Genomic DNA, 27,128 nt, shown 5'->3' on the forward strand with positions numbered 1-27,128 from the left:
TTCACTGTTTTCATGAAAAATGGATTTATTCCTTTTCAGTACCATCTGGAATTACAATGTATACTTTTTTTCTGCTTTAGTAACATTTCAAAACTCAAATTCATTTCCTCACCTACCAAGCCAGTTCCATTGGACAGAATCTGTTACATTATATGTCCATCTTCTAATAATGTTTCACAATAATATTCTCTGTTTTGAAATTTAACTATACAAAAAATAAGGAATATATACATTCTAGTCAGCATTGTATTTACACTGTGGTGAGAGGCCAATAAAACAGCTTTTTAGACTAGTTCACTGCAATGGTTCAGTCTTCTTGACAAGAAACTGACCTCATGCCAAAACAGTTTTCATTTTGTGTGAAGAAGTATAGATTATATCTATATTTAGGTAGAGACTGTGCAATTAAGTCATGATTAAAGTTTGTACTTGCGCTTGACTTGAAACGTTCAACTTAACTGTTGGAGTCGTTCAGTTTGTTTTTGACATGGATAAGAGCAGCATTTACACTATGTGAAATTAAAGGTGCAACAAAGATTTATAGTTATCACAGCTTCACATTTAAACACATTAACTTATTTCAGTCTTTCTTATCCTCTAACATTGCACTAAATGACTGAGCAAAGTCATCTTCCCCTGAGCTAGCACTTGCCTCAGTGGATTGCTGAGCTTGGTCCAGCTGATGCTGCTTCATCGCCTCGCGCAACCGCTGCTTCCGCGCTCTTCGCCGGTGGGACCGCGACGCCAGGTGAGCTAAAGGAACACAGAGTTAAAAAGGTCAGCCTACCCTTTGCTCTCTTTTTAGTCTTTCTAAATGTTGAGATAGGATTCATAGCAGGCACTTTTACAAGCAGATCATACATACTCACAAAATGAGTGATTTATGATGGGTTAAAATTCATTTGATATTCTAGCTCTGCATAAAAAGAAAATACCTCATTACCATACTAAAGATCGATTGAAGGACAGATAGCCTGTAAATAAAACTGGCAGCTAAGGCTTATTCTGATGTGCCTCATCCACACACAGAAACACAATACCAATGGTTAACAAAAAAAGAAGTTGTCCTGTTCTTCATATTACTGTTGTTCTGTTCTTGAACATAATTGTTCTGTGGTTACCCTGTCTATCATGTGATTTTGTATTGATGTACCACATGTGACGGGCCACAGGAAGAACAGCTAGGAGAAATGTCAAGCTGAAATGTGGATCCAAATAAAAAGTCAAGAGGAGTCCTACCTTCCCAGCTGAGCTGTCCCGTGATGACCCTCCCTCCACACACCTGACAGGTGTAGGCCGTGTGTCGGTCCACCTGGCGGGGCTCTTCATACGGTACAGGGGATACAGGGGGGTCCCTACCCTGAAGGACAGAGGCAACAAACAATGTCACAGTTAGATAGACACCTGTGGGGGCTTTTCATATAAGGTACAGGGGAAACAAGTTTTTGGAGTCGACTCGGGGCTCTGGGCTGCTCAAGCGGAGTTTTCCTATGAGAAAATGCTACTTCATTGGCCTAGGGTTCTCCTTGTAAAGTCCTGAGACGACTCAAAGTCGACTCAAAAACGTGTTTGTAAATCGGGCCATAGCCATGATCAGTGGCAACAATGTTATAGACATCGATAGGGGACTCTGAATAAGGCCATGTTGATTCGATTATGTGGATGACATCCTCTGGGAACCACCAAAACTGATGCAAGCATGCGCTAAAAACATTTTGGCCAAAAGGGTTGCCTTCATCATGAAATCTGAGAGGTCAACTAAACACAGTATGGTGCTGACAAAATCGATGCACCTGCAAATGCCATCCATATACAAGTACGGTAACTGAATCAACATTGCCTGATGTACAAAAGGACCCACATCTCTCTGCATCTCATCTGTGGCTACAGTTAATTTCAAATCTAGTCCAATCTAGACCAATGAGCAGTCAGCTGACCTGTATATATGCCTGGACGATGCTGAGTGCTGGCTGCAGGACATCCTCCTCCCATCCGTCAGGGTAGCGGCTGGAGTCCACCTGGAATACCTGCGGCACATTCCCACCGGGGCCTGCAAAAACACAACAACACAAATGTAAATGTATTAGTCTGGCATTGTATGTACATGTGAGTTGGTCTAAAAGAGATACTATAATTCACTTTATCTTCACGGTAGCAAAATTTCAATTGTAGGAAAATAGACATTTTTCACTGAACTTTAACTTCACGGTGGTGGCAAGTGATTTACAGACGGGATGTGTGAAGGAATCATAAATGATAACAACAAGTTTTTTTCGCGGTGATAAGTTCACGAAACAGAGGTAACCATGAAAACAGTGAACATAAAATTACAGTGAAAAAAAAAAAGAATTACAGTATTCTTTAACATAAAAAAATATAAATGTATGAGACTGATGTGCTTTATTGTGCTTGGGACGGTATATCTCAAAAGGTATATTGTTTTCTTTATGTAAAACAAGCTGTACATGTACAAGTGTAACATACATGTAAATGCTCAAAACAAAGTATCATGCAGTATGCACAAGGCAGATAGGTGGCACTTTCAGCATTCTTGGGCATCTACTGTATAAAGCTGAACTCTTTTGCTCAACATCAAAAGGATGAAACACAACCAGTCAGAAGTCTTTTACCACAAATGGGATCAGGGATTACAGGAAAAGGTCCCAGCTGATTTGGAAGCAGATAGAATTTCTCCCCAAGCTTATCATACTGAGGATCTAGCAGTGCAGTAACCATACACCTCCATATCTGTACTGTTGCAGATATGGTAGCAATCTCTTTACTTTTCATTACAGTTTCAGACTCTCTAGTATCCGTGTGTAAAGAAACTGAATATTTACTGTGGTTATTCAGTGACAGCTAGCTAATATCAGAACATAGACAATGTTACTATGATGCTCATTTTCGTTTCAGCCATAGTTATGTAGACATACGCCAAAAATAGTTACTCAAGCAACTGGATAAGATTTTGTAAATCTTATCCAGTTGCTTGAGTAACTATTTTTGGCGTATCTTACTACCTGGATGTCTAACCTTCATCAACGTATTTCATAGACATAGTTACGGTGCTTTTAAAATCTCTCTCTTGTCTTGGCTTTGCGAGCTAAGATTCAAGGGTTTTTAATATACACATGTGATAAAGTATAGTTTACAAACAAAGGAGGAAAGAAAGTACATTAAAGTAAGATTGTAATGACACATAAAAAAGTCTCACAACTTAAACAAGGTTATTCAAAGGTGAAAGATAATAACAATCTTTCAGACTAGACCTTACAACAACTTCTTACATTTGTCTTGATATGTTTTAAAGAAGTCTTAACTTTAAGGAAAATTAACCTTCTTGACTTTATTTGAAGTGTCTCTTACTATATTTGACAAGAAGAAACAAGATAGGATAAATGCCTGCATACTTTCTTACACCCAGTCCCTGAACAAATGTAGGTTGGAATTTGTACAAGCTATTTTCTTAAGCAATCAGTCTTCCTTCCTTCCAAGACATGACAGGGAAACTTAAGACCTCTGAGACCACCAAGACAAAGTCAAACAAAACTTGAGCCCAGTTGAAGTGATCTAAAGGGAAACAACTGTTAGAGATCAGAGCTGTGCAGCAAATCCAATTACCATCCAGGCAAACTTGTTTTTCTTTCTTGGGTGGTGCCGATTGTTCTTTAAGATTACTTTTATCCAAGATGACTTGAGTCACCCATACAGAATATCTCAACTGTAACACAAGACTTGTGGGACGATACATACAAAATTGAAGCTATCAAAGATGACACTTACATATAGAATTTCTTTGTTCTTTTTTTCCACTTATCATACTGGAAAACATACCTGGAATTCTTTTGACCTATTACCTGTGCAAAGCATTTAACTAACAATTATGTGCCACACCTAATGTATTACGGGGGTGAGACAATAGAAACACCTTTACATACCGGGACATAAATCAGTTTAACTTCCAAAAGGCAAACATCAAACATTGTTGTTCTATCCGAAACTAACCTCTATATACATTCTTAACCACTTATCCACCTCCAAGATAATTTATGGACTGAACATAACATGATATGGACAAGGACTCGAAGTTGGTACATTTTTACTTGTTTCATGTGTACATGTATTATACATTCTCACTTATCTGCTCTATTTTCTTCCTATGTATTTCATGTTCTTTATTTTTTTGCCTATGTACAGTTGTATTTTAAAGTTTGTTTTCATCTGTGGGAGCTAGAATTGATTTATTTTCCCAATCAAACACTTGTCTTTTTCATACACATGAAGTTGAAAGCCTCCATTATGTGTGATGTATCGTTCTAAAACCATGTTTCCTTTCTGTGTCTTTCAACAAATAAAAAATACATATAGGGTTAGCTTAAGAAGGATTTTTTACAGGGGGTATAGGAGACTACTTTTTTCAAGTCAACAATGAGAAAGATTTTTCCTGCCACTCTAATGACTCTTTACTTTGGTTTATCATATTTAATGTTGTGAATCTTAATTTTGAGTTGTAGTTTTTTCATCCCTTCCCCCCATCGTTCCTACTTTCTTCCCAAGAGTTCCCCCCCCCCCCCTCCGAAACCCTTGTTTTCTTCCTGATAGTAAGAGTCCCCATTGGAATGTTAAACTTGTGGGGTCCAGGGGATAGGGTGTGCTGACGTCTGGCCTGGGAAAAGAAAACCACAGCAGCAAACATTACCTGTAAGGAGAGAGGGCTGGCAGGAAACACACACACCAACACACTAAGTGGTCCTTTCACCTCAACTTTCAATACCTGTCTGTCCACATTTTTCAACATCAACTGTGCTGGGGGTAAGGTACTCTCCAAGCAGAGGTTCGCATCCAAATGTTTTTTTTATTACGTTTGGGGACATTTTTGTCGGGCTTTCTGTTTCCTTTATATCGCAACTTGACTTGGTGACATGAAGAAAATGGAAAAGAAAGCCCGACAAAATGCCTAAAAACACGTGAAAAACACGTGAACCTCTGCTTTGAGACTATAGGGGTGTGTGTAAAGCAGGTATATTTCACTGGACTGTGCCAAATTGCGCTAGGAAATTGCGCCAACATTGCAAATTTATTTAACTTCCTCCTTGCAACCACGCTGATGTGTGACACATTTGCGTATGAAGCCAAGACCAGTCTGGAATGTCATATTCTCAGTTTCGATACAAGATAACTTTATTGGAAATCGCAGTGTTATTAATTGTTAAAAACCAATGTATAATCATGTTCATAAAAAAAATTGAGGTGATAAAAGGATGTTCACCGGTCTGTGTCCCTTTGTGCCCATTCACAGATTTGCTTACCAATTGCGAATTTTTTGAAAATCAAAAAGAAATTGGCAATTTCAGGCGACAAATTTTGTGAGGACTCAGGTGCTGGTTTGGGTCACTTTGCTAGTGTAATTTGGTGCAGACCAGTGATATGTACCTATTTCACATATACAGGTAGTTATACAGCTTACACTACCACTATGACAGTTAACAAAATTACAGTTATTCACCTAAGCAGTGTTCTACACTTCATAAAGTATGAGGCTTTAATTAGCTTTAATGATAAGCTCTTCTGAAAACAAACATTTGCCCACCAATACCTGACAGGGGAGCTGACTACTCATAAGCTTGTCTATGATTAAGCTGGACTGTAAAGTTTCCATTACACCATCCAGTAATCTTGCATCAAAGAAAACAGCTAGCCTTGCTTTTATGTAACACTGCACAGCAAGCACAACTCCTATAACTGTGGGTACAGACTTACAATCTAAACACATTATTTTTACATTGATTGATGCTACGATTGATGCAGTATTGTCCCTAGACAGGACGGTAGGAACCTTGTCCCAGCCAATCAAACGGGTTTAATGAGACGTGACCGGCTGAAGAAAGCCGCAGACGACGTTTACCTGGGCACACAGGTAAAAGTATACCTACAGGTAAGCAGTTAGTGAAACCTGATACGTCCCTTACTCCATTTTCTCACAAGAAGAGCACTTTCTCTGGGACAAAAAAGAACTACCGAAAGAAAAGCTCCGACATTAGTTACAATAGAAAAAGGCACTGATCTTACCAATGAAATATGATATGATATTATATAATTTTGTAAATCAAAAGTCCAACAACATTTACAGACAACTTTCTGTACCATACCTTTGCTGCCACATACAGGAAAAATGTTTCAAACTTTTAGTTTTTTCTGGCATGTCGGCTTAAATTTTAAGTTATTAGAACACAATGATGATGAGGCTAAGGCTTGTTGTTGACTTGGATGAAAAGTCTTTATGTCTGCTGACAAACATTTTTCAGACTAACAAGGCATAAAGGACAGAAGTGACTTTACACAGCCTTTATTCTTCTTCTATTGCACAGCTTTGCAAAGGTACTGACCGAAAACTTCCGCTAATCCTGAATGGCAGTCTTCCTGGGTAAGTAAATATTTGTCTTTCCTCCTAATTTTCCGTCTTGTAACAGTTCCATTAATGCCATTTTTCAGACTGAAGAAGGGAAATGCGTAGTATCCAAAAGGTACGTTAAAAGCCGGTACAAAAATTCTGTCAATTCTAATGATGACCATCATACAATGACAAGACTTGTTGGGTATTTTGCGCTACTATCTACCTGTATTTGGCTCTAACTGTCATCAAAGAAAGTCAACAACACATGATGTAAGAAATTCAATGAAGACACATAACAAGCAGAAATGTTTTTCCATAGATGGACTGTTTTCTATCGGTAACCCTTATGAGGTGTGTGGGTTTGTGAAGGTAATGTCCATTGATGACCACATGCCATCACATGTCAGATTCCCACACAGTTCCAGCTCTGCACCTGAACAAATAACTCCAGCGGCCCAAAAACTCGCTGACTTCACATTTAATTGTTTCTACCACGTGCTTGACCGGGTGCGGGCGGTAGGATCTTCCACTTTATCCCGCGGGAGCCTCACGGGCCATCAGAACCCAAGAGAGCGGCAGGCCCCGTCCGCACGACTCACCTCCCGCAGACAATACCCAGAATGCCTTGTCACATTCCTGTCCGCCATGGCTACAGGAAGTGCAGAGATGTGTTTGTGTTTGAGGCTCATTAGCGTCAAAAATTCGCCAGTGATGATGGAGATTAGCCATGGTTGTAATACTTGTATACACCATAAAGGTCAGGGGAAGGGTAACCAAGCCGCTCAAAACTGAAGCAAGACAGGGAAACTAGAAAGAAGACAAAGAAAACTGTGAATGGAATATGTTGAGGAGATGCAACTTCAGGAGTAAATACCAACTTGTGATTTATTTACCCCACAATGCACCAGTTGACATTCAGTAGATATGGTTAGACAACTAAAATCCTTCTGAAAAACACAAAACGACATCACAGATCTAAAAAGGACAAGTTACTTCTCTTAAAAAAAGTCCATAGATGTGTTTTCAGTAGCAACACGGTCTTGGATTGTGTAAAGCTGCTTAGCATGTTCCATCCACACTGCTGAGTGTTTCAGTGTCCTGGTAAAGAGGTTAGAGAACTTTGTGATTTATGGCTTTGTGAAAAGAAGAAGTAGAGAACGCCAGACTGTTCTTGGCCTTCTCAGGACAACAGTCTGCTGCTCTACTAGACTACTTCTAGAGAAAATTGTGTTCAATAGCTAAATAAATACCCAAATAAAACGGCAACAGACACTGTGTGAACATGGTTTGAAGTGTAATCTTATGGATTTAGTTACATAAACAACCTTTACAACCAAAGATGATTATATCCCAAATGTACCAGGGTTTCTTAGAAAGGCATTCTGTGCCTTCTCCATGTAGATATGAAACTTTCCTCCATTATACCATGTACATAAAATACTATCAACACAAAAGTGACACAATGTGCATATACAATGTCTAACACTTCTTTCAAATACAGCTTGTTCTCTTTTTCTTCATTTATTCTTTCACTGCACAGAACAACAACAAAAGTATATAGTACATCTAAGTACAATGAACCACAAAAGTTACTCTGCTTCTCAGATCCTTTCAAACAAATGTTTAGACAGTGATAGGGCCTAAAGCTTGCAAGCAACATACAAGATACTTAAAGATACAAGAGGGACATCTTGGCCTTGAAGTGTCTGGGATTAACTACTACTTGAGAGCAGCCAACCTCTTTGACCTGGAAAAACAACCTTCTAGCAATGCCTATGATATCTAGATGCTTCCAAGGCTAATCCCTCTTTTATCACTAAACAATAAAGCGACACTACAGGGAATGAAACACTTTTGTCCGCCTTGTCTTCTGTTACAATTTATAGCCTTCCCAAGTGTTTGTAGTGACCCAAAGCTGTGCACAGAAGCTTGATGGATAACCTGATGTAACCCAAGTTCCGCTGGGCAGCCAGGCCTGACCTTTGATGTTCCCTCGCGTGTCAATCAGCGGTCAGACGACCTTGGCAGGTGGACAAAAGACTACCCTGAATCTTAAGTTTGCGTCTGGGGTTTCCACATAGTTTAAGTTACCTGGGAGGAGATATCTATCTTTTGTGGACACTGAAAACAAGATCTTGAATGAGCTGCACTGACCACCAAGGGGATTGAGAGACATTCTTCAAGTTGCCTACAATTTTGCAAGATGTCAAAAAAATTTACCTGCCAAAAATTTCTGTTAATATGCAAGATTTCATTATAACTTTGCATGATTTAGTAGAAATGCTAAAAATATATGTGTAGAAAGTCAGCTTTATTTTGGCAATGGCTGCTAATTGCAAGGGGCAAGTGGGATGCAACAAAACTAGCTAGTGGCTATAAATAATATTACATGATATTTTTCTTCCTCTTAGGATTGGATGTACAGTAGCTTCAAGTTATTTCTTTGACATAATACATGTACATATAAAAATATAATTCAATTTTATTACTCAGTAGCTATAGTTGGAGAATAACATCACAGAAGGACAATTTATTTCTATTTACACAAGTCTGTAGATGCGTTTTCAGTAGCAATGCAGTCTCCTCATGTGTAAAGCTACTTAGTGTTTCAGTGTCCAGAAAAAGAGGTTAAGTTTACACTGAATGTGATTTATGACTTCTTGAAAAGGAGAAGTGTAGGACACCAGACTGTTGCTGGCCTCCTAACCTTGTCAGGACAATGGACAACAGTCTGCTCTACTAGGCCAGTACTTCTAGAGAAAAACATGTTCAAGTTTTTTCCATTGACTGCAATTTTGCAAGATATAAAAAATTCAACCAACAAAAAAAATTCCGTAAACAAACAAGACACTTTTTTTAATTAGTAACTCTTAAATGTACTAAAAACTTTAAAAAGACAAGTAAATATGTAGAAATTCAGCTTGATTTTGGCATTGAGTGCTAGCTGGAAGCAGCAAAAAGGTAATGAAACAAAAGTAGCGGTTAGAAATATTATAAGGTAATATTCTCACTCCGAGGACAAGATGCCTTGGTACACATAGTCTCTACCAGACTAACTACGCCAGCTATAGGGAGAATATTTGCCAGGGTTTCATTTGCAGGCTACGCAGGCAAATGTCATCTTCACCGTGGACTGACTCTACTGGCTAATTATTCCTGTTTCTGATGAATTCTACGATTCATATGCCCGTAGGAGGGCCTGGTGGAGGCTAGGTACCCCTACAACATAATACATAGAGAACTTTATTGCGCGACTATTGTAGCAGGTACAAAGTACAGTAAACATAGAACAAGACATGAGTATGGAATAAAACTATTCACATACATGGCAAACTAGCCTACAGAAGGTGCACTTCTGGAAACGAACACTTGGTGGCATTCCTGTTCAACATGTCTTACAACTTAGACTCTTGGGTCACTAATGTAGTCATATGTCCTTTCCACACAATTTGATCTATAGGGCAGTGCCCATCTCCATTTCTATAGGAGGGCCTGCATGGGGGGGTCCCGACAACGCTCTACGCTAAATTCGGAGGGCCGGCTACGTAATACGCTAAATTCAGAAAGCCTCCCTACGCTCTACGCTACATTCAGAAAAGCCTCCCTACGCTCTACGCTAAATTATGGAGTGGTCGGCAACGCTCTACGTAAAATTAAAACAGCCGATTACGCTCTACGTAAAAGGGGCATGCAGGCCCTCCTATAGCCCTTGGGTCACTTTTAGGCAGTGTCATATCCATTGTCATATTTTCAGTCTACTGTACATATTACATGATGATAATGATATGCCAGTATAGATAGAAAGAGGATATACTCATATATCAACCTTTTCCTGCTTTGCATCCCATAACAATCCCCCTATAATGCATGTGATAATCCTTGTAACAAATAGGATTACAACTTCTAACCTTGGTAACTACAATAAAGGTCAAATGTTTCTTTCAGAAAATTACAACCCTTCTCCTTTTCAGATTCACAAACTGACGAAGAGAGAGGCGAGAAAGTTTGTTTGTTTTTCAAAGTCTAAGGAGGCAAATTTGAGATTTGGCTAATTAAATAGGATCACTCCTTTGAAGAGATTGAAAGTCCTTGTTAAACACTTATCCCTTTGTTCATGGCTGGAGTACCACCAATGGAGCTCAATAGTGTCTGGACCTAGCCAAGATCCTGTATCCCTATTAATCAAGATAATATATCAGATAATCACCCTGACTGGGCAGGCCTCCATTATGCAACCAAGTGAGTACATAACAGGCAAGGGACACCACAGAGATTCACGACTTCTGGCCGGCTTCTGGGAAAAAATGCTTCCAGGGTCACACATCAAGCAATATGTCATAACAGACTGTAAAAAAAACTAACATCTGTGTTGAAAGATCTCTGGTCAGCCAAGCTTGGTTATCTACACTACAGAAGAGATGGTACCTTCAGACTCAAGTATGGGGGAGTCTCAGGCATCAAACCTTAACAGCAAATCAAAGAACCCAACACACCAATCAAGAAGAGCAGGGCAACCTGGTGTGCTTGGTGAAATAAGGGACAATACATTTACAAGCTCATGCCTTCTCTTTACCCGATCACCATCACATGTGATCATTTCTCAATGCAACCTGATGACAGTCCAAAACATCTAGTCACTGATATTGATGTACAGTGCTGATCATGGTACCTCCGGTATGTTGCATACATGTATGTATAAGGTATGCTGTGTTTCAGCTGACACATAGTTATTGCTCATACAAGTTAGGGCTTTTTCTAAAGAGGGGAACAAGGGCGCTGCACCCCATGTCCTAACCATGCCCTCCTTACTCTGGGGAGGAGATCCTATGACAAGCATGAAATTTGGATCAATCAGGGATCCGGATGCTACTATTTCTCATGTGGCCAGAGTCTTCAACTGTGACCAAATAGCTACATTGTACTAGAAATTCATTATTTGTGTGTGGGGGGGGGGGGGGACTTAATTTTGCAGTAGGAGCGGAACAGAGATTTTCATGCTTTTTTTCAACGTTCAGGTTTGGAACAATTCTATAGTACAGTTTCTGTAATAATACATTACAAACACAGCAGTGACATGGACTTCCCGTGGAGAGGTCACCACGAAAATAAACTACTATGAACATTTCAAGGTTTACAATATTACTAGTGCCAAAACAATAGGTATTTGACAGTAGTTCTGAGTCCAGAATGATAGCAAAGATTTAACTTCTCATCTTGCAAAGATATAACATGCTAAAATGGTCCAACAAAGCTGTAGACAACGCAGACATTAAAATGACACATTCAGGAACACCTTTCAGCTATGCGACCTTCCCTGGCCCAGACTCATTAGTTCCAGGTATTTGATCATACATCACATACAGGTGATTACATCTATAGCCACACCTGTTCTTTGTCCTACTTGCTACTCAACTCCGTATGAACCCTCGTCAGGTTCCTGACGTCTTTTTCTCTAGTCTGTATCAGACTCTATTTGTTGCTGGAAAAATAGTAGAAATTGACCAAATAGACAGATTAGTACAGGAGCCAATTCCTGAAAGGGGCTGAGAAATGTGACTTCGTTCAACCCATCTTACAGAGAAGGTTTGACCTGATATTCTTCATCACACATGATTTTTTTTTGCACAAAATGTGGCATCACACTCCTGCTATCCCTAATTAAAGATGCTTGAATTTTCTATTCATTTCATATTTTGGGCTTCAAATTACAAATATGTCACTCCTGTTAGAAGATATGAAAACTTAAAGAATTATTACCGTTACCGTGGCCACTGCTCATCATCATCATCTACTTGTGACGGTTGCTAAGGACGCTTTAGGTTTAGGTTAGGTCAGGTTAGATTAAAGGTTTAAACCTACTGGCGTAGGTTTAAGATATGTTCCGTCAAAATGGCTGCCTGAAACCTAGAATGCCAGAGGAATACAGTTTGCGACCTAGAGACTACTGACATACTCAAAATAGGTCGCAGATTACTCCTATGGCCAGTTAACTCCTGTGGCACGTTACCTGTCTATTTGGCCGATTTCTACTATTTTACCAGCGACCTATGGAGTCTACTTTTTCATTGCCTAAAGCAAGATTCGTGATGTTGTAGAATTATATCTGGCTTTACTGTATGCCTTTTCTGATTCCTGAAACATGTTATCAATGATACAGAATCTCTGCAGCAAAAAAAATTTCTCACAGGTGACTGTAAGTTTCTTCTAGTCCTTCTTTTGCTAGCAAGGTCAGAGAATCTGTTTTGGTGCGAGTTGGCCGTTGCAATCACCAAGGAGTTGTACGTTGGAGGTTCTGTAAGTAGGTGATAGGCTGGTACTCCTGTAAGTAGGTGATAGGCTGGTACTTCTCGTCTTTGCTGCCATGAGGTGGGACGTAAAGAGGTTACAGTTTGACAGGTTCATCCTCGGGCATACAGATTTCGTGTCCCAGAAAAATCAGCTGTCTCAATTGCAGATGCACTATCAACACCTTTTTTGTTAAATTGAACACTAACGGAGATCTTAATAAAACAAAAGAACAAATAGCTTGTGTTTCTAGTCATTTCATAAATGTTGTTGTTTGTTACCCAGTCAAGCCTTTTTAATATTCAGCATAATTTGGTAGCACGAAGTAGCAAAGGAGTCAATTCTGTTCTCCATGCCCTTCCTGATAACCTTTGATTGTACAGTATTGGCAATTCTAATGGTAGATAGAGATCTTGATCGGAATCTCTGTTGTGGATCGGGATCTCTACACTCCCGATCTCAACACAGAATCAGCAATTCTACCAGATTACAATCTCTGCCTGACATATATAATAGTCATATCCCATCTCTCTGTCACAGCAATGGGCACAAGAGGTGCTTTGTAACTATCGTCTTAAAGAATTTCCTCACACCTAGGGGGAAGATGTCCAAAACTTAGAATGTTAATTATACGGTAGGAGTAGAGAACCTTGAGGCAGCTCATATATCTCCCTACCAGGTGACACACCATCATTTTGCCCACACCTGACAAATTAGGTCAATCAGCACAAAAAGCTCTTTGATGTTTCAGAGTATGCGACATAGAACAGGCCCCACCTTTTATGGCCATCCAAACGGCCATCATACGGGGCATAAATTTCATTGTCAAATCATAAATGGCTTCTAGGTCAACTGGTATCATGTTTGCTATATCATATTTTCAGCTACATATATTTCACATGGTTTTACAAAATATCTAGTTCCTTTTTTGCTGAATGTTTGTTAAAATATTTGCATGTAAATCTAACTATAACCAACCGACATTAGCACCTGACCCAATATATACATAAGTTACAAATATTGTGAGTGCCCCATTTCAAAAAATAATCAACTCTTAAAAAAACAATGTAATGAAACAAGTGGGCTCTGACAAAAGAAAAACTATCTACATGCTTCACTTTTGCTCATCAATATGTAAGTTTTACTGTGTGTCTAAAATATACCCATCATCAAAATAGCAACTGACCTCATTTCCTGTCACCATACAGTTTATCTATAGCTATATAAGCAGAAAAGCCTTTGCATGTTTTTACTACTTGCTACAAAATGTAGCTATTTTAGAAATAAATCATTAAGTAACACCAGGTCACATTGGACAGTTTTATGAGAGCAAATTGCAGGCATTCTTGGGACAATCGAGGCTGTGTGGTACAAAATTCAACTGTCTGGTAATGGGAATTATTGCTGTATAACCTCCATTACCGGTAATATTAATCCACCGGGTTACATAAATCCACCACTTTGAAAAACAGTGAGTTTGAGAGCTCTCTAGCACCCCTGGGTATACACAGTTTAGATATGCAGGAGTGCATTATACTGGGGGATGTTGGGTTGGACATCAGTTTGGTTTGGATGTATCTATTCAGGGTGGTGGAAGTATGGAACCTGGTGGAATTATGTTAGTAGATGTTATCCTTGTCAGTAGTTGGTTCTGCTGTGTCTTCGTCGAAAAACCTACGACAAAAAATCCTTGGACGAATGTTGCCACACCCTAACTCAACTCAACATTTCATCTTTAACCATCACCGATAAAATCAATCTTCATATGTATGTGACCCACATGACAAATTGTCTGGCTACTGCAGGATGATGCAATAGTATTCTTATTACATGGGCATGTTACATCAGCCATATCATCTAACATGCATTATGATGATTACAGGCGATACCATTGCAAAGCCCAACCTGCTCATGATGGGAATAAAATAGTTGATTTTTCTGTGGACTTACGATACTCAAAGCAGATGTGCTGCCATATTTTTCACTAATGGTTTCATTTATCATAGTTTTTCTTACAATTTCTTACTATAGTGAGCATAAAAAGATTTTTGATATGAAGGTTCAATGTTACTACAGTTCTAGCATCAATGCAATTATGGTTACTACACGTTGTGTGAGGAAAGTGCTGTTATATATGTTTTGATATTCCTCCTGGGTTTTCTTTTGCTCTCCTAATGGCAAACTTTGATATAAGAGTAACTTGGGCATGGATTTTTTTCCTTAACGATTTTACAGTAATTCATGGGTGAAAAATGGTAAGTTTAGGAAAGTGAACTCGTGAACCTAAGGGGTCTGGGTCAGAAAATGTGCTGAATGTGACATTATCAGGAACTTTGATAACCCAAGAGTCAGGGACAATTGCGATAACCAGACCCTTCCTTCTTATAAATGTGACCACACATCCAAGATAAGAGAATTGATCTAATTTGTTGGTTAATGGATCTAAAAAGATAATGTGAAATATGTGGAGCCCACATCCAAGATAACACAACGTCTGTTAAACTGTGTAAAGATCACACACACACACGTCTACTGAACTCACGTGTTGTATTGACAGAATCTTAGAACAATCTGTGCAGACTAGAAACTACATCCGGGGTCTTGGCCCCTGGTACCTAGTGCGCATGTGCAAGGCGGGAAAACTACTAGATAAACATTCCCTTCTATTTTTTCTTTAACAGAGTTAGTTAATGGTATCTTTCAAAAAGAGTATATATGTTTTCAATTGGATAAGTGGTTACTAAAATCTAAAGCTATTACATATTTATAAACTACACTTGAACAATATCTACAGTACTACAATTATCTAAAAACATTATCTATATCTCTACATGAACAAGAAAAAAAACTTTTAACAAAGTAACCTCTGATTCTCTAAATGGGAAAATTACAGGTGTATGAAACTCTTAACTTACAAAAATGTTTGTTGTAACGAAAAGAAAATGTCTCCAAATAAAGATTTGGCATTCACCCCTTCCTTTGTGAGAATCACACTATTTCTATGAGCAGTATGATGGTAGATATCTCAATCCTGAGACCCTTTTCCAAACACAAAAACTTTCCACGATTCACCTACATAGTACATGGACATATAAAGCTTGGTATTGCATACTTGCACTTCTTGCCTTATACTAGAGGCTTTAATGGTAACATAACATGAGCCTAAACCTGTCATTGGTCCCTAAGACTATCCTGAAGGGTGCTAGAGTCACAACGTGTTCATCCAATATCAACATTGTACTGTGTAACCTGCCTTGACAAACACTTTTCAACAGTCTCTGTCTCTTGGGGAACTTCCCTCCCTATATCTGATTTCTCCTCATATGGAAAGGCACAACGGCCAAACAGTTCCTCTGCCTTTACTGCTTCGAACCTTACTGCTATGTCCTTATTTGTTGATTCCTCGTTGTTTGCTGGTTCTTCATCCAACTTCTCTACTCGTTCACTAATCTCAGCTTGCTCTGCAGCTGCCTGTCCTTTCCCAGTCTTGGGTTCTTGCCTCTCGTCTTCTACTGTTTCAGGCGTTTCTATCAGTGTCTGTGCCTCCAGACTTCCTTCCTGTGTTGTAAGATGACCCACAGCATTCTGGTACTTCTTTGTCATACTGTCCGAGATTTCCTGAAGTCTCCTTTCAGTGTTGTGCATGACATACTTTAAGTTCTCTTGCAGCATCTGACTCTTGGTGTTCTCTGCTGCTAACGTCTCCCTTATGGAGCTGTTCTCATATCTTAGCTGCTCGGTCAACATGTGCAACTGTGAAATCTCATCCTCTGTCTTCTTACTGAGAAGCTTGATTTCTTGATTAGTTTTGGCAAGTGTGTCATTTCTCTCGACAAGGTCAGCAATCTTCACCTGGGCAATCTTAAGATCTGCCTGAAGGCTCTTCATCTGTGCCTTTTGCTGCACTTGAACACTGTCCTGGGTACGACGCTCACGCATATCCTTGCCCAGATTAGCTTTGAACACCTCTTTGACCCTGATTGGTCTATCCACCAATGAAACACAATAATGTCCTGAGGTGGTCAAATGGAGGTTGACATTCCTGCCAAATATTGTGGCCCTGTCTTCCTGTGTGTTTAGTACTACGCCAGCCTTCTTCATGGCATCTAAAGACAGCAATAATGGAATGTCCCGTTCTACAACATCAGTCGTTATCAGCACATCTCGGCCAGCCACGTTTGCAGGAATCCTGTACCTGCCCAGGGAAGGTAGTGTGTTGTCCCCTCCAAACTCGAACACATGGGAACTGGCTTCTCGTGAAACATTCATCATATCTTTCTTATCCAAACCTGATAAGTATTGATCCAACCATGCAGAGCCACACACGGTAGAAGAGCATGCTGAATCTAGGACAGCATACGGCTCTGTTGACACTTCCGACATCATGTACTTGGATTCGGAAGCAGCATGAGTAAACAACACTGTAAACTTCTCATCTTCTTCCAACTTAACTTCAGCTTCCGTCACATAGGCCTCTTCTGCCTTTGCATCCGGGCAATCTTCCAAGAAGTGGCGGAAAGACCCACAATAACGACAACGTAAGTAATCTCCATATTTATCTCTAGGGTTCAGCGTCCCCTCACCCTGGCCCTGTCTACTTCCATGGGCGCCGCCATCTTGAAACCGGAAACCGCCTCGACCCCTGCCTGGCTTGTTGTAGCGGCCTGGTTTGTATTGCCCTGTGGCGCCTGGTACGTACCTCCCACGGGAGGATTGGAATGCTTGCCTTTCTGCCACGTGAACCTCGTGTGTCATCATGGGCATGGCAAAAGAGTTAGACGAATGTGCCGACATAAGCTCACTGGAGAATTTACGTAAACTTGCCTTAGCCTGGGTGTATAGAGCTGTCTCTTTGGTGTAATCGAGCCCTGTCATGACCAACTTCGATTCCGCAGGGGTCAAATTCGCACGTCTTACCAACAACAAACCGAGTACGGAGGCGGGAAGAGTCACATGGCCACATTTGTTGAGAGTATTATAAAGAACGTCAAATTTTGAGATGTACTCACTCATCGGAAGGGATCCACGGCTAAACTGGTCAAACGCAGCAAACGAGTCCCAAAGTCTTCCAGTTTTGTCAACACGAAGGTGCTCGTCTAGTTTTGCCAGAACATTATCGAAACTGGTTTCCGATGTGAGCTCCGGCATGCTCAATCTGGACGATAGAAACTCACGAGTGTTGTACTCATCCTCCCCTTTTCCTTCTGGTAGGCTGAGCATGATCTCGATGCCCCGTCTCGTCTTGCCTAATGTCGTGACTGCATTCCAACATTCGAGTTCGAACCGATACTGTTCGTATGTCTTCTCCTTCATGTTGAAACGCGGCATTCTTGAGTGATGCTTCGACCATTCCGACCCCGCCGCCATTTTTTTCTTCTTGCTGCCGATACTCAGCTACACAAATTCTCAGAGGAAACTCGCAGATGTCGTCAGCAAAACTCCTGACTTGCGACACTGGAACGGTTGAGCAGTCAACAAAACTCAGACTACCCACCAGCCTCTGCTACCATTGTTAAACTGTGTAAAGATCACACACACACACGTCTACTGAACTCACGTGTTGTATTGACAGAATCTTAGAACAATCTGTGCAGACTAGAAACTACATCCGGGGTCTTGGCCCCTGGTACCTAGTGCGCATGTGCAAGGCGGGAAAACTACTAGATAAACAACGTCAATCTAATTTCGTTGGCTCTCAGAAACACAATGCTAATTTAGAATATTAACATCCAAACAGAGACTGAGGAAAAAGCCTGTACCTAGGTTGGGATAGTTACAAATGGTGAATAAATAAAAGTTAGAGAAGTTTTCTTCCCAGCCCCCTGCTCCCTCTTGGTGAAAATTAAATGCAAGTGAGCATTTTTGTAAACACCTACACCTGGAATGTTCCATTTTCCTGCCAAAGATCTTGTACAGATTACCTTTGAGTGTCCACTAAGTCTTGCACTTTCAAAATCTCTTCAACAACACCACATCCCCACCTGATTAGAGGCAAGGTCAGTAGATAAAGATCCCATCAGGAGGAAATTGAGCATGGAGGCCAGTGAATCTTCTTATCTCTATCTCTACTCCTTTGAAGTGATACCAGGAGCAAAGGTAGCCGACTGCCAACAACTGGCTATGCCCCATTTTCACAGAATGGAAACAGTCAGGTAACGATGAGCAACCAAAACATCACTGATTGGTTGATTAGATAATTAAATTAGAAGATCATTGAGAGATCTATTAACTTTTGAATGCTCAGTGGTTTCTCAACAGTCTCACACTAAATCATTTCTTGGCGCAATAGCTTTAATAAATGATCATATAGACCCAAAAGCCCTCCCATTGGAAGGAGGTACATTTGTACATGTAATCTTGTTTAGCAATACATATAAAACATGGTCATTCTATCTGTTTAGTCAATAGCTATTGGAATACAATAAGGAATTGCACTGACAGACACAGTACTGTGTCAATATTGGTAAAAGTTACCTTTGTATTCCCAAAGGAACTGATTCCTATCAGAAGTTTGCCAAGAGAAAACATTTGTCCTTACCTGACCCTTGCACACGCCTTGGAGGAGAAAAAACTGATTTGACAGCTGAAGGGAAGCAATGTGTGGCAATGCTGAGATAAGCATAAATGAAGAACAGATCTCAAAAGTACACATGTACTGTATATGTAAGCCAGGGCTGTCTCCAGGACCTGTCCCTCTGTCCCGGGACAGAAATGTGCTTGTAATACGATGGACACAAATTTCACCCTGTCCGTTCAAAATCTGAACCTCATGACATGAAACTAATGAAAAGGTATTTTTGTAAGCTATAAAAAACAGATTCAACAATGAAAATTAATAACATGTACTCCCAAACGATGTAAGCTGCTGCTATGACATTCAATAGCTCATGTGCCAATGTTGAAGAACGTTTCGAAAAGCATAGGAAGATACTACTAGTACAGCAGAAGATGCACAAAGATAAGAAAGCCAGTAGCAACTTTTAAAAAACGGACTACAGAATCCGAAAAAAATATGACTCATATGTTACTTTATTCAGTTAATGGTCAGGTTTGTTATCATCGCAGCTAGAAGAAAAAAAAGTTTATTTTGTGAACCCAATAAAGTCTAATGAGATAAACTTAGTAAAACCTTGTTACTACTATGCGACATGTTTAAATCACTTTCCTCTCTTCCTATTTTTACTGTTAACGTTAACAACATACTGTTTTAGAGCATTAGCATGCACACCCTTAGATAGATTGTCTCTACTGTTATCTATTAGATGATACATCAGATTAGTTCTAAAAAACTGTTAGATATTAGAAATAGTTCAATTGTCATGTATTGACAAGTTGCCATACATTGTACATGTACCGTGCAATAAGGTTCTTCTTTTTCTCTTACCTTGACTGATATTGGAGAGGTGACTTGAGGACAGGTGTGTCCTAATTAGAGACATTATCAAGTCTTGGTGAACACGAGACATAGGCCAAGGGCAGGCTAGTATTTACATCAAACCCCCAGGACTAATCCTTCCTAACCCTTTTAAAGACATCTAATCTGGCTTAAAAAGGGCCCTTAATTGCTCCGAATTCTAGTCTCCGTTTCCTATATGTTGACAATAGCTTACACGTTATAAGCTAACATTTGTTTATAATCTGTTACAGAAAGATTACAGATTATAAAATATTAGCTTTTCACTAAGTACAGCTGTACATAAACCTTTTAAGACTGAAAATATGTATCACTAATATGTGTATCTGGCACCAACAGGTTTTTACCTCACTTCAAAGGCTTCTTCTCACAATACGAAGAGATAAAGAGGCCAAAACCAACAAGGTCGCCTACCCAAATAATCCACACACACAAAACCTGTCCCTGGCTTCCATTGTGAGCACCCCTCTGTATAAAGTAAGACAGCACCACCCCAGACACTTGACTCATGCCCACCCACAAAGGACCTGCATGTTTTCAACACACCCTGGCCATTTGTAAAGTAGGAGGACATCAGGATTTGGGGGATAGATGACATGTTGATAAGAGTGTAAGGACCAAGCACAGTATTGTGGGCATGCCACTGGGGGCATTCATCTTAGTGATAAATGGGCTGAAGAGGAGAAGATGGGAAGAAAGGAGGGGAGGATACGGGAAGGACAAAACGGAGACGTGAGGAAAAAGAAAACAAGCAGACCATTTGGGTTTTTAAACATCAAATTGAAAACATTAGAATACAAAGTCCAGTTTTCTTTCAATTTCCTTAAGTCATCATGTTTTTAAGACGGTTTGGGATATCTCCAAGCAAATGTTGGGCTTTTCTGGTCTCCCATCCCAATTCCCAGAAAAGGAGGCCAGTCAGAAGACGTTACAATTTTCCAACCAACATCTGCTTGGAGATTGGGATAAAGTGGGCAGATAACTTTTGATTTGACAACATTTTGGTAGAGGAGGGAACGCACCAAGGGAAATCATTCTAGGAGGTAAGCAAGCACGGGCTTCCTGAGATGACAGGTGGAACATCTTATGCTGGAGAAAGTTCTAGCTAGTCAGTTTATCACAGAAACTTACAGTGATGTATTGGGTAGAGTCTACTCTTGAAGTTATTTGCCAAATTGGGGGCATTACTCATGCCATCTCTCCTACTGTAATACACTTTATCATCACGGTCACTTTTTCACTGAACCTTAACTTCAGCATGGCGACAAATGCACAAAAAAGTTGGTGATATTGTGGGGAAGGATAAAGAGTAAGTTACATATAAATGTTTTAGAGAGATGGGAAGGGGGGCGATAGACAAATGTTTTTTCATGGTGATGATAAGCAAAAAAACGTGAACATAAAGTTACAGTGAAAGAACGAGAACTACTAACAGTAAATCTTGATGACCACAGACCAAAGTTTCCCTGCCCCCCTCCCCCACACCTGAGAATGTCCTTGTCCCTTGTGTAGAGTGTCCCTTGTTGTGAAACCCAGCCCTCCCCGGGGAACAATCAGGTGTGGACAGGTGGGGCGGAGGCTTTGAGGGGCAGGAAGATCAGGGAAGGTCAAGTGGCGTTAAAGTGGTCCTATCTGGTTCTTTACACTTACAGAAGAACAGTGTATTGATGAAACAAAGAGAACAGGAGGTGACTGACCCAAGAAAACATCAAACAGTCACGTTTTCAACACCAGATCCCCAAGTATGCATTCAATCTTTGGCGATGGTACCTCAACACATTTGGAGAACATGACTGACCTTTCACATTCTATTTAATGAGGGAATTTGCCAACTGAATGCACAACTAATGTCCCAGTAAAAAGGCAAACTTTGCATCCCTACATCCATAAAACTTCCATTTGTTATTGATGGCACCAAAAAATCTTTTGATTATAATCTGCCATGGACATTAATCTCTGTTCTCTTCCACTGACAAACTATTCCGTGCTTTCCCCTCGCATTTGAATTTTGAGAAGAAATGAATAATATCTACACCCCTTGAACTTAAAGCTTGGTTTCATACCCTTACCATTGTTCTCTCTTTTATTTTTATCAATTTATGAGGGAAGCTGCCAAAGATCCATAGATGTGTGCCCGGTATTGACTTTTCTGACATGAATCTTGCGGACTTATGGACTAGAGAGACATACAAAAATGTAAATCCCACCTAATCAAATTGACCTCAACATTCCGCTCAACATTCCGTCCAATTAGCTGGAATGTCAAGTGGCTCGAGGACCAAGGTTCCGACTACAGGACAACACTTCCATCAAATTTCCATTTTCCAAATGATGCTTCAGGCTGAAATCACATTTACTCTAACCCCTCTCTCAGGGGACGGGTGTTTGGATTGAGTTTTTAATTTAGACTCAAATCATTCGGGCAAATCCGAGCCAAGGGTACGTTTCAAGTCTGGCTAGTCTAATGTTTGGTGAGTGAAATTTCTCTGTCCAAGGACAAAAACAGGATCACTGAAATAGCCGTCTACTGATTTCCCTATAGGCTTGGACTGAGGTCACCTTTCTTAGCTCATTTGAAAGAGAACAGAAGAAAACAAAATTATCATCTTGAAAAGGGGACAAAAGGTGTGAGGTTAGTGCTTGAATCAAAATCAAGAAACATTTTTTGTATTCTGTAGATTTATGGATCTATTGAAAACCACCTTCAACTTTAGGGTAACAAGGTTGACATGTGTCACATGGGTACTGCTGTGCATTCATAACTGTATTATCCATAGCCTCCAGAAATTCAATATCAGATTCATACCAATTGCATATATGACAACATGGATTTCTAAGAAAACTGACCAATTTTTCCATCGTGTATAAAAAAAGCGCCTTTCCTTATAACGGTAGAGTCAATTCCATGTCACCGAGAGGGTTTTCAGGTAATATTGCTAATGAGTTCAAACAATTTTAGATAAAAGACTATTCCAGTCAAAATAGTTCTAAATTGTTCAAGCAATCAAGAATGAAAGTTTGAACATGTTTGAACTTAATTATATATGTTGGAACTATTTGGAAAGTAATTGCACAAATATCTCTTTATTTAGAACAATTTTCAAACATCTATGTGATTGTTTCACTGTTTGAACATGTTGGAACAATTTGCATCATTTTTCAAATGGTAGATTTGGGTTATTGCCCCCATAAAAGTAGGTGCTAATCACACTCTATTGTCTGCCTCTGTATATTTTTAGATTTCACGTCTAGACTGTTGTCTTGAGGTGTCTATGCATGGCACCCAGGCCTAATCCCCTATACTTTGAAGGGATGTGTGAATTGCCCTGTTCCCATCCCACTGACCCAGTTATACCATGTTGTTATAATGTTGGAACATGTAGGAACAAATGATCAACCTCTTTTCCAACAGTTTCAAAAATAATACAAATAACATGTGCAATGTTAGAAATCTGTCTAACATGTTGGAACACAGCAGAAACTATTTAGAACATCAAATGAATGTTGGAAATTGTTCTAAACAGTAACTTATCTCCCTTAGATTGTTACAAAGGTTTTGCAAATGTTAGAACAAAAGGCAACAAACACCCTCTCGGTAATGTGGAATTGACTCTACGTCTCACATAGAATTCATTAAGATTTGTTAAAAGTCGTATGCTTTCCCATACCAATTTGTCTGTTTCCAGCAATTTCATATTATTAAAGAAAAAATCTATAAAAACTCCACATAACTCATCTGAATACTTATTAGGCACTCCCAAAATAACCCATTCCACTTCAATAGGCCACTGTCCCACAAACCACTTCCTTGTATCCTTACCATAAAATAAGGCCTTCTTAAGTACTCGTGTACCTCAAAGTGTTACCTTGGCCTGAATACATCAGTCTGAAGATGAAAAACCTTGCTGCACTACAGATCCTACTTAACCAACCTTGTCTGGACCGGAGATAAGTGCAAGGCTGCCTGTTTCTGGGGACGGCGCTTCGGGTACAAAATGCAAAGCCTGCTTAAACCTTGCCCCTAGCGGCCCTTCGAAAGATCGCTAATGTACTTGGGGGTAAAGATAGCACCTGTAAGCCAGGGGAATCAGACCTTTGGAATACAGCTATCAACTGAAATCCGATTGTCCCAGAGTTTGGGCCTACGGTCGCCATGAGTTTTTATATCACGGTTCCAATCAAAGCTGTTCTGTTTTTGTGACTTCCATGCTGGTTTTTGTAGGTATTTTGTTATTTTGAAGATGGTTTCCCCAAATTTAATATTAGAGGGCTATGTCTACAAACTCTCTGGAAGAGGATGGAACAGCGAGAGTTTGTATTGCAGTGCACTGAGTACAAATTAAAAGGTACAGGCAACAGTTCATGCTCATGTACATGCAAGGTTTCTCTCAGCTGTATATTCTTTTTTTGTTATGTCAATTTTTTTTATAAAGCAAAATTCAGCACCAAAGGTCTACGGAGGAAAGTATACTCTTTTTACCTTCTGAAATACGATTCCTGCAATTTGAGGGGCAAATCTTGTCATTACACAGGCATTGCAAGTTATACCAAATTCTTGGTGATTATCACGCATCGCGGCAAATTCAGAAATGTTCCTAGCATATTACATCAACCATCCACCAATTACTACAGCACTCCGATCACAAATTACATAATATCAAAACGGTTGATTATCCCTTATGGAAAAGTCATGCAGCCCCCCTTGTAGCAAGGTCAAATCGCCTATTCAGCCACGCCCATATGTCATACGTTATGTGCATGACAATGATATGCTAATGTTATTGAACGTATACCCGTACACTGTCAGTCATTAGTACGGGCGTAATTTTTCACACTTTGCAGACCAGAGACAGACCAGATAGATGTACATGTCAATTACAGTTTTAAAAGTCACTCATCACTTGTTGCAAATTTTCTTGAATCAGCAAAATGATACATGCTAAGAGAGATTCTATAGGAAATATGAATATTTCCTAAATTTGTCTGATTTACATTTTCATATTTTCCGTGTCACAGAATGAGATAAAGGAATGAATTGTCACATACTGAAAAACTTTAAATATCCATAGATATTTTCTGCTCGCAGTTTTTGACCACTACATTTCAAGATCATGACATTTATCATTTATTAATTGCAAACAATACAAGACTTTCTGTCAGTAATGACAACTTTAGACACTGTAAATGCCTCACTTTTACCCTACCATGAGATTAAGTCCCCATGAACTCAAATGAATTTACAGCATATACCTTCTCCACTACTGAAACACATGAAGATAAATTTACCATCCCTGCGGAAGAATCCATCTGGGACATGTGGGAGGGGACGCAGGGTGACAGTTGATGAAGTCAGAGACATTGATGGAAGACGTGGCATTTCATGATTAGACATGATTGGAAAAAACAGCAGAGTATCTGATGGGGGCACGCATGTCAAGTGTGTTCCATATGTCAAAATCAAGGAGAAACACCCCTTTTTTCATCTGTTCACCTACCATTTCTCATAGTGGTCTATACAAACAAACATACCGTAAAATCCCTATTTACGTACGCACCCCTCCTAACGTACGCACCCCCGATTTGGGGACGATTGCGGGCCAGACTCGGTGAGTTGAAACGTTCAGGGGAAAAACCCTCCTAACGTACGCACCCACTCTCCAGCATTTCGGTGGATATTTAGAGGTTGACATGATCATCCTTTTGATGATGTTTACTGACTTAAAGGGTTACTGAGAAAATGTTTCCGGGTAGAAAATATCAAACAATTTAAATATATGTATTATTTCTTCTTTATTACTGATTGATTGTGTGGTAGCATTCCACACTTCATTTGCATGAAGATGTACCATACTCTCAAGCTGACATGCGATTTTTACGAGGAAGAACCCCTACTAACGTACGCACCCCGACTTTGGCGTTGGCCTGGAGCACCTGCTTGCAACTTGAAAAGTTTTAAAAGTGCGTACGTAAATAGGGATTTTACGGTAACCCTACATGTAGACATTTTTACACAAATTATTTGAACATTAAAAGGACATAAATATCAATATATGTCAAGGGCTCTCTTGTTGACAATAGATATCTAATTTCTGTAATAAAGTATATGCAGGACAGAAATCTTGGCAACCATCTACATCAATAGTCGATATCAGATAAAACAGCAAGAACTTCAATAAAACCAAATCGTCCGTGGTCAGATGGCCCATTTCCATGCATAGTGCCTTCATGAAACAGCTGACCTGACAGAAGAAGACAGGACAAAATTTAGGCTGAAGTTTTGGAGAACTGACATTGAAGGATGCTCGCAATGTCAGAAATAATAACACTGTTTTTTACAACTTCGTTGCTGAGCTAAATGAGGATTTGCATGGGGGTGGGTCAAAGACAACGCTTTACTCTCATTTCAGAAAAAAACCCTACGTGTCACGTTGAAATCAGGGAGGGTAATTGCGCGAAATTTGGTCGCCTCGCTAGAAATTACGTGAATAATGCAGCTTTCCATACGAATTACGGGCAATCAAAATAGCCTGCCTATGCCTAACGGAAAAGAGCATGCAGACCTATACCAGTATTGCTGATGTGACCAAATATTTGACAGTCATCTTATACCAGATACACATTTGTATGGCTGGCAACCTGTAGCTATTAAGGTATACTGACCTCTCATATTTCAACTGGGCTGACATTCATTGAATGACTTACTTGCACCGGATAGTGGCAACCACTAACCGACAACAAGATTATTTACAATTTGTATTGAAATAATTAGCCTATGAAACAATTTTTCAAAATTACATGTTAGGAATATTCTTTTTCCTGAATCAAAAGCAAATCAAGCATCATTTTATAACATAATCGTTTGCTTTTACACCACCAACCAAATGACATTATGCAAGTAACCTACTTTTCTGTTGGTCCATATAGACCAAACTCATCATGGATATACAATATCATACTCTCTGATGTTCTAAAAGCAGCTTTAAGACTGCATGGACCTTTCCTCATCATATGGCATCATACGGACATCTATCAATG

At 39.7% G+C, this 27,128-nt stretch overlaps 1 protein-coding gene and 1 long non-coding RNA gene across 2 annotated transcripts in view; one reads left to right on the forward strand and one right to left on the reverse strand.

The window, feature by feature from the left end:
* Positions 1–27,128, reverse strand: part of LOC136428415 (tRNA dimethylallyltransferase-like) — a 60,846-nt gene continuing 33,718 nt past the window's right edge. Inside the window, exons 8-10 of the mRNA XM_066417894.1 lie at positions 1,938–2,050; positions 1,240–1,360; positions 1–753 (exon numbers count right to left, since the gene is read on the reverse strand). Of these exons, the coding sequence (XP_066273991.1) occupies positions 581–753; positions 1,240–1,360; positions 1,938–2,050 (407 nt within the window). The 3' untranslated portion in view covers positions 1–580. The remainder of the gene's footprint in view (positions 754–1,239; positions 1,361–1,937; positions 2,051–27,128) is intronic.
* LOC136428416 (uncharacterized) lies at positions 3,928–7,679 on the forward strand. Its single transcript, XR_010754619.1, has 4 exons — positions 3,928–4,087; positions 5,821–5,935; positions 6,369–6,424; positions 6,802–7,679. It is a non-coding gene; the product is annotated as an uncharacterized lncRNA (long non-coding RNA).

This window comes from Branchiostoma lanceolatum, chromosome 2 (genome assembly GCF_035083965.1).
Source record: "Branchiostoma lanceolatum isolate klBraLanc5 chromosome 2, klBraLanc5.hap2, whole genome shotgun sequence".
Taxonomy (NCBI): domain Eukaryota; kingdom Metazoa; phylum Chordata; class Leptocardii; order Amphioxiformes; family Branchiostomatidae; genus Branchiostoma; species Branchiostoma lanceolatum.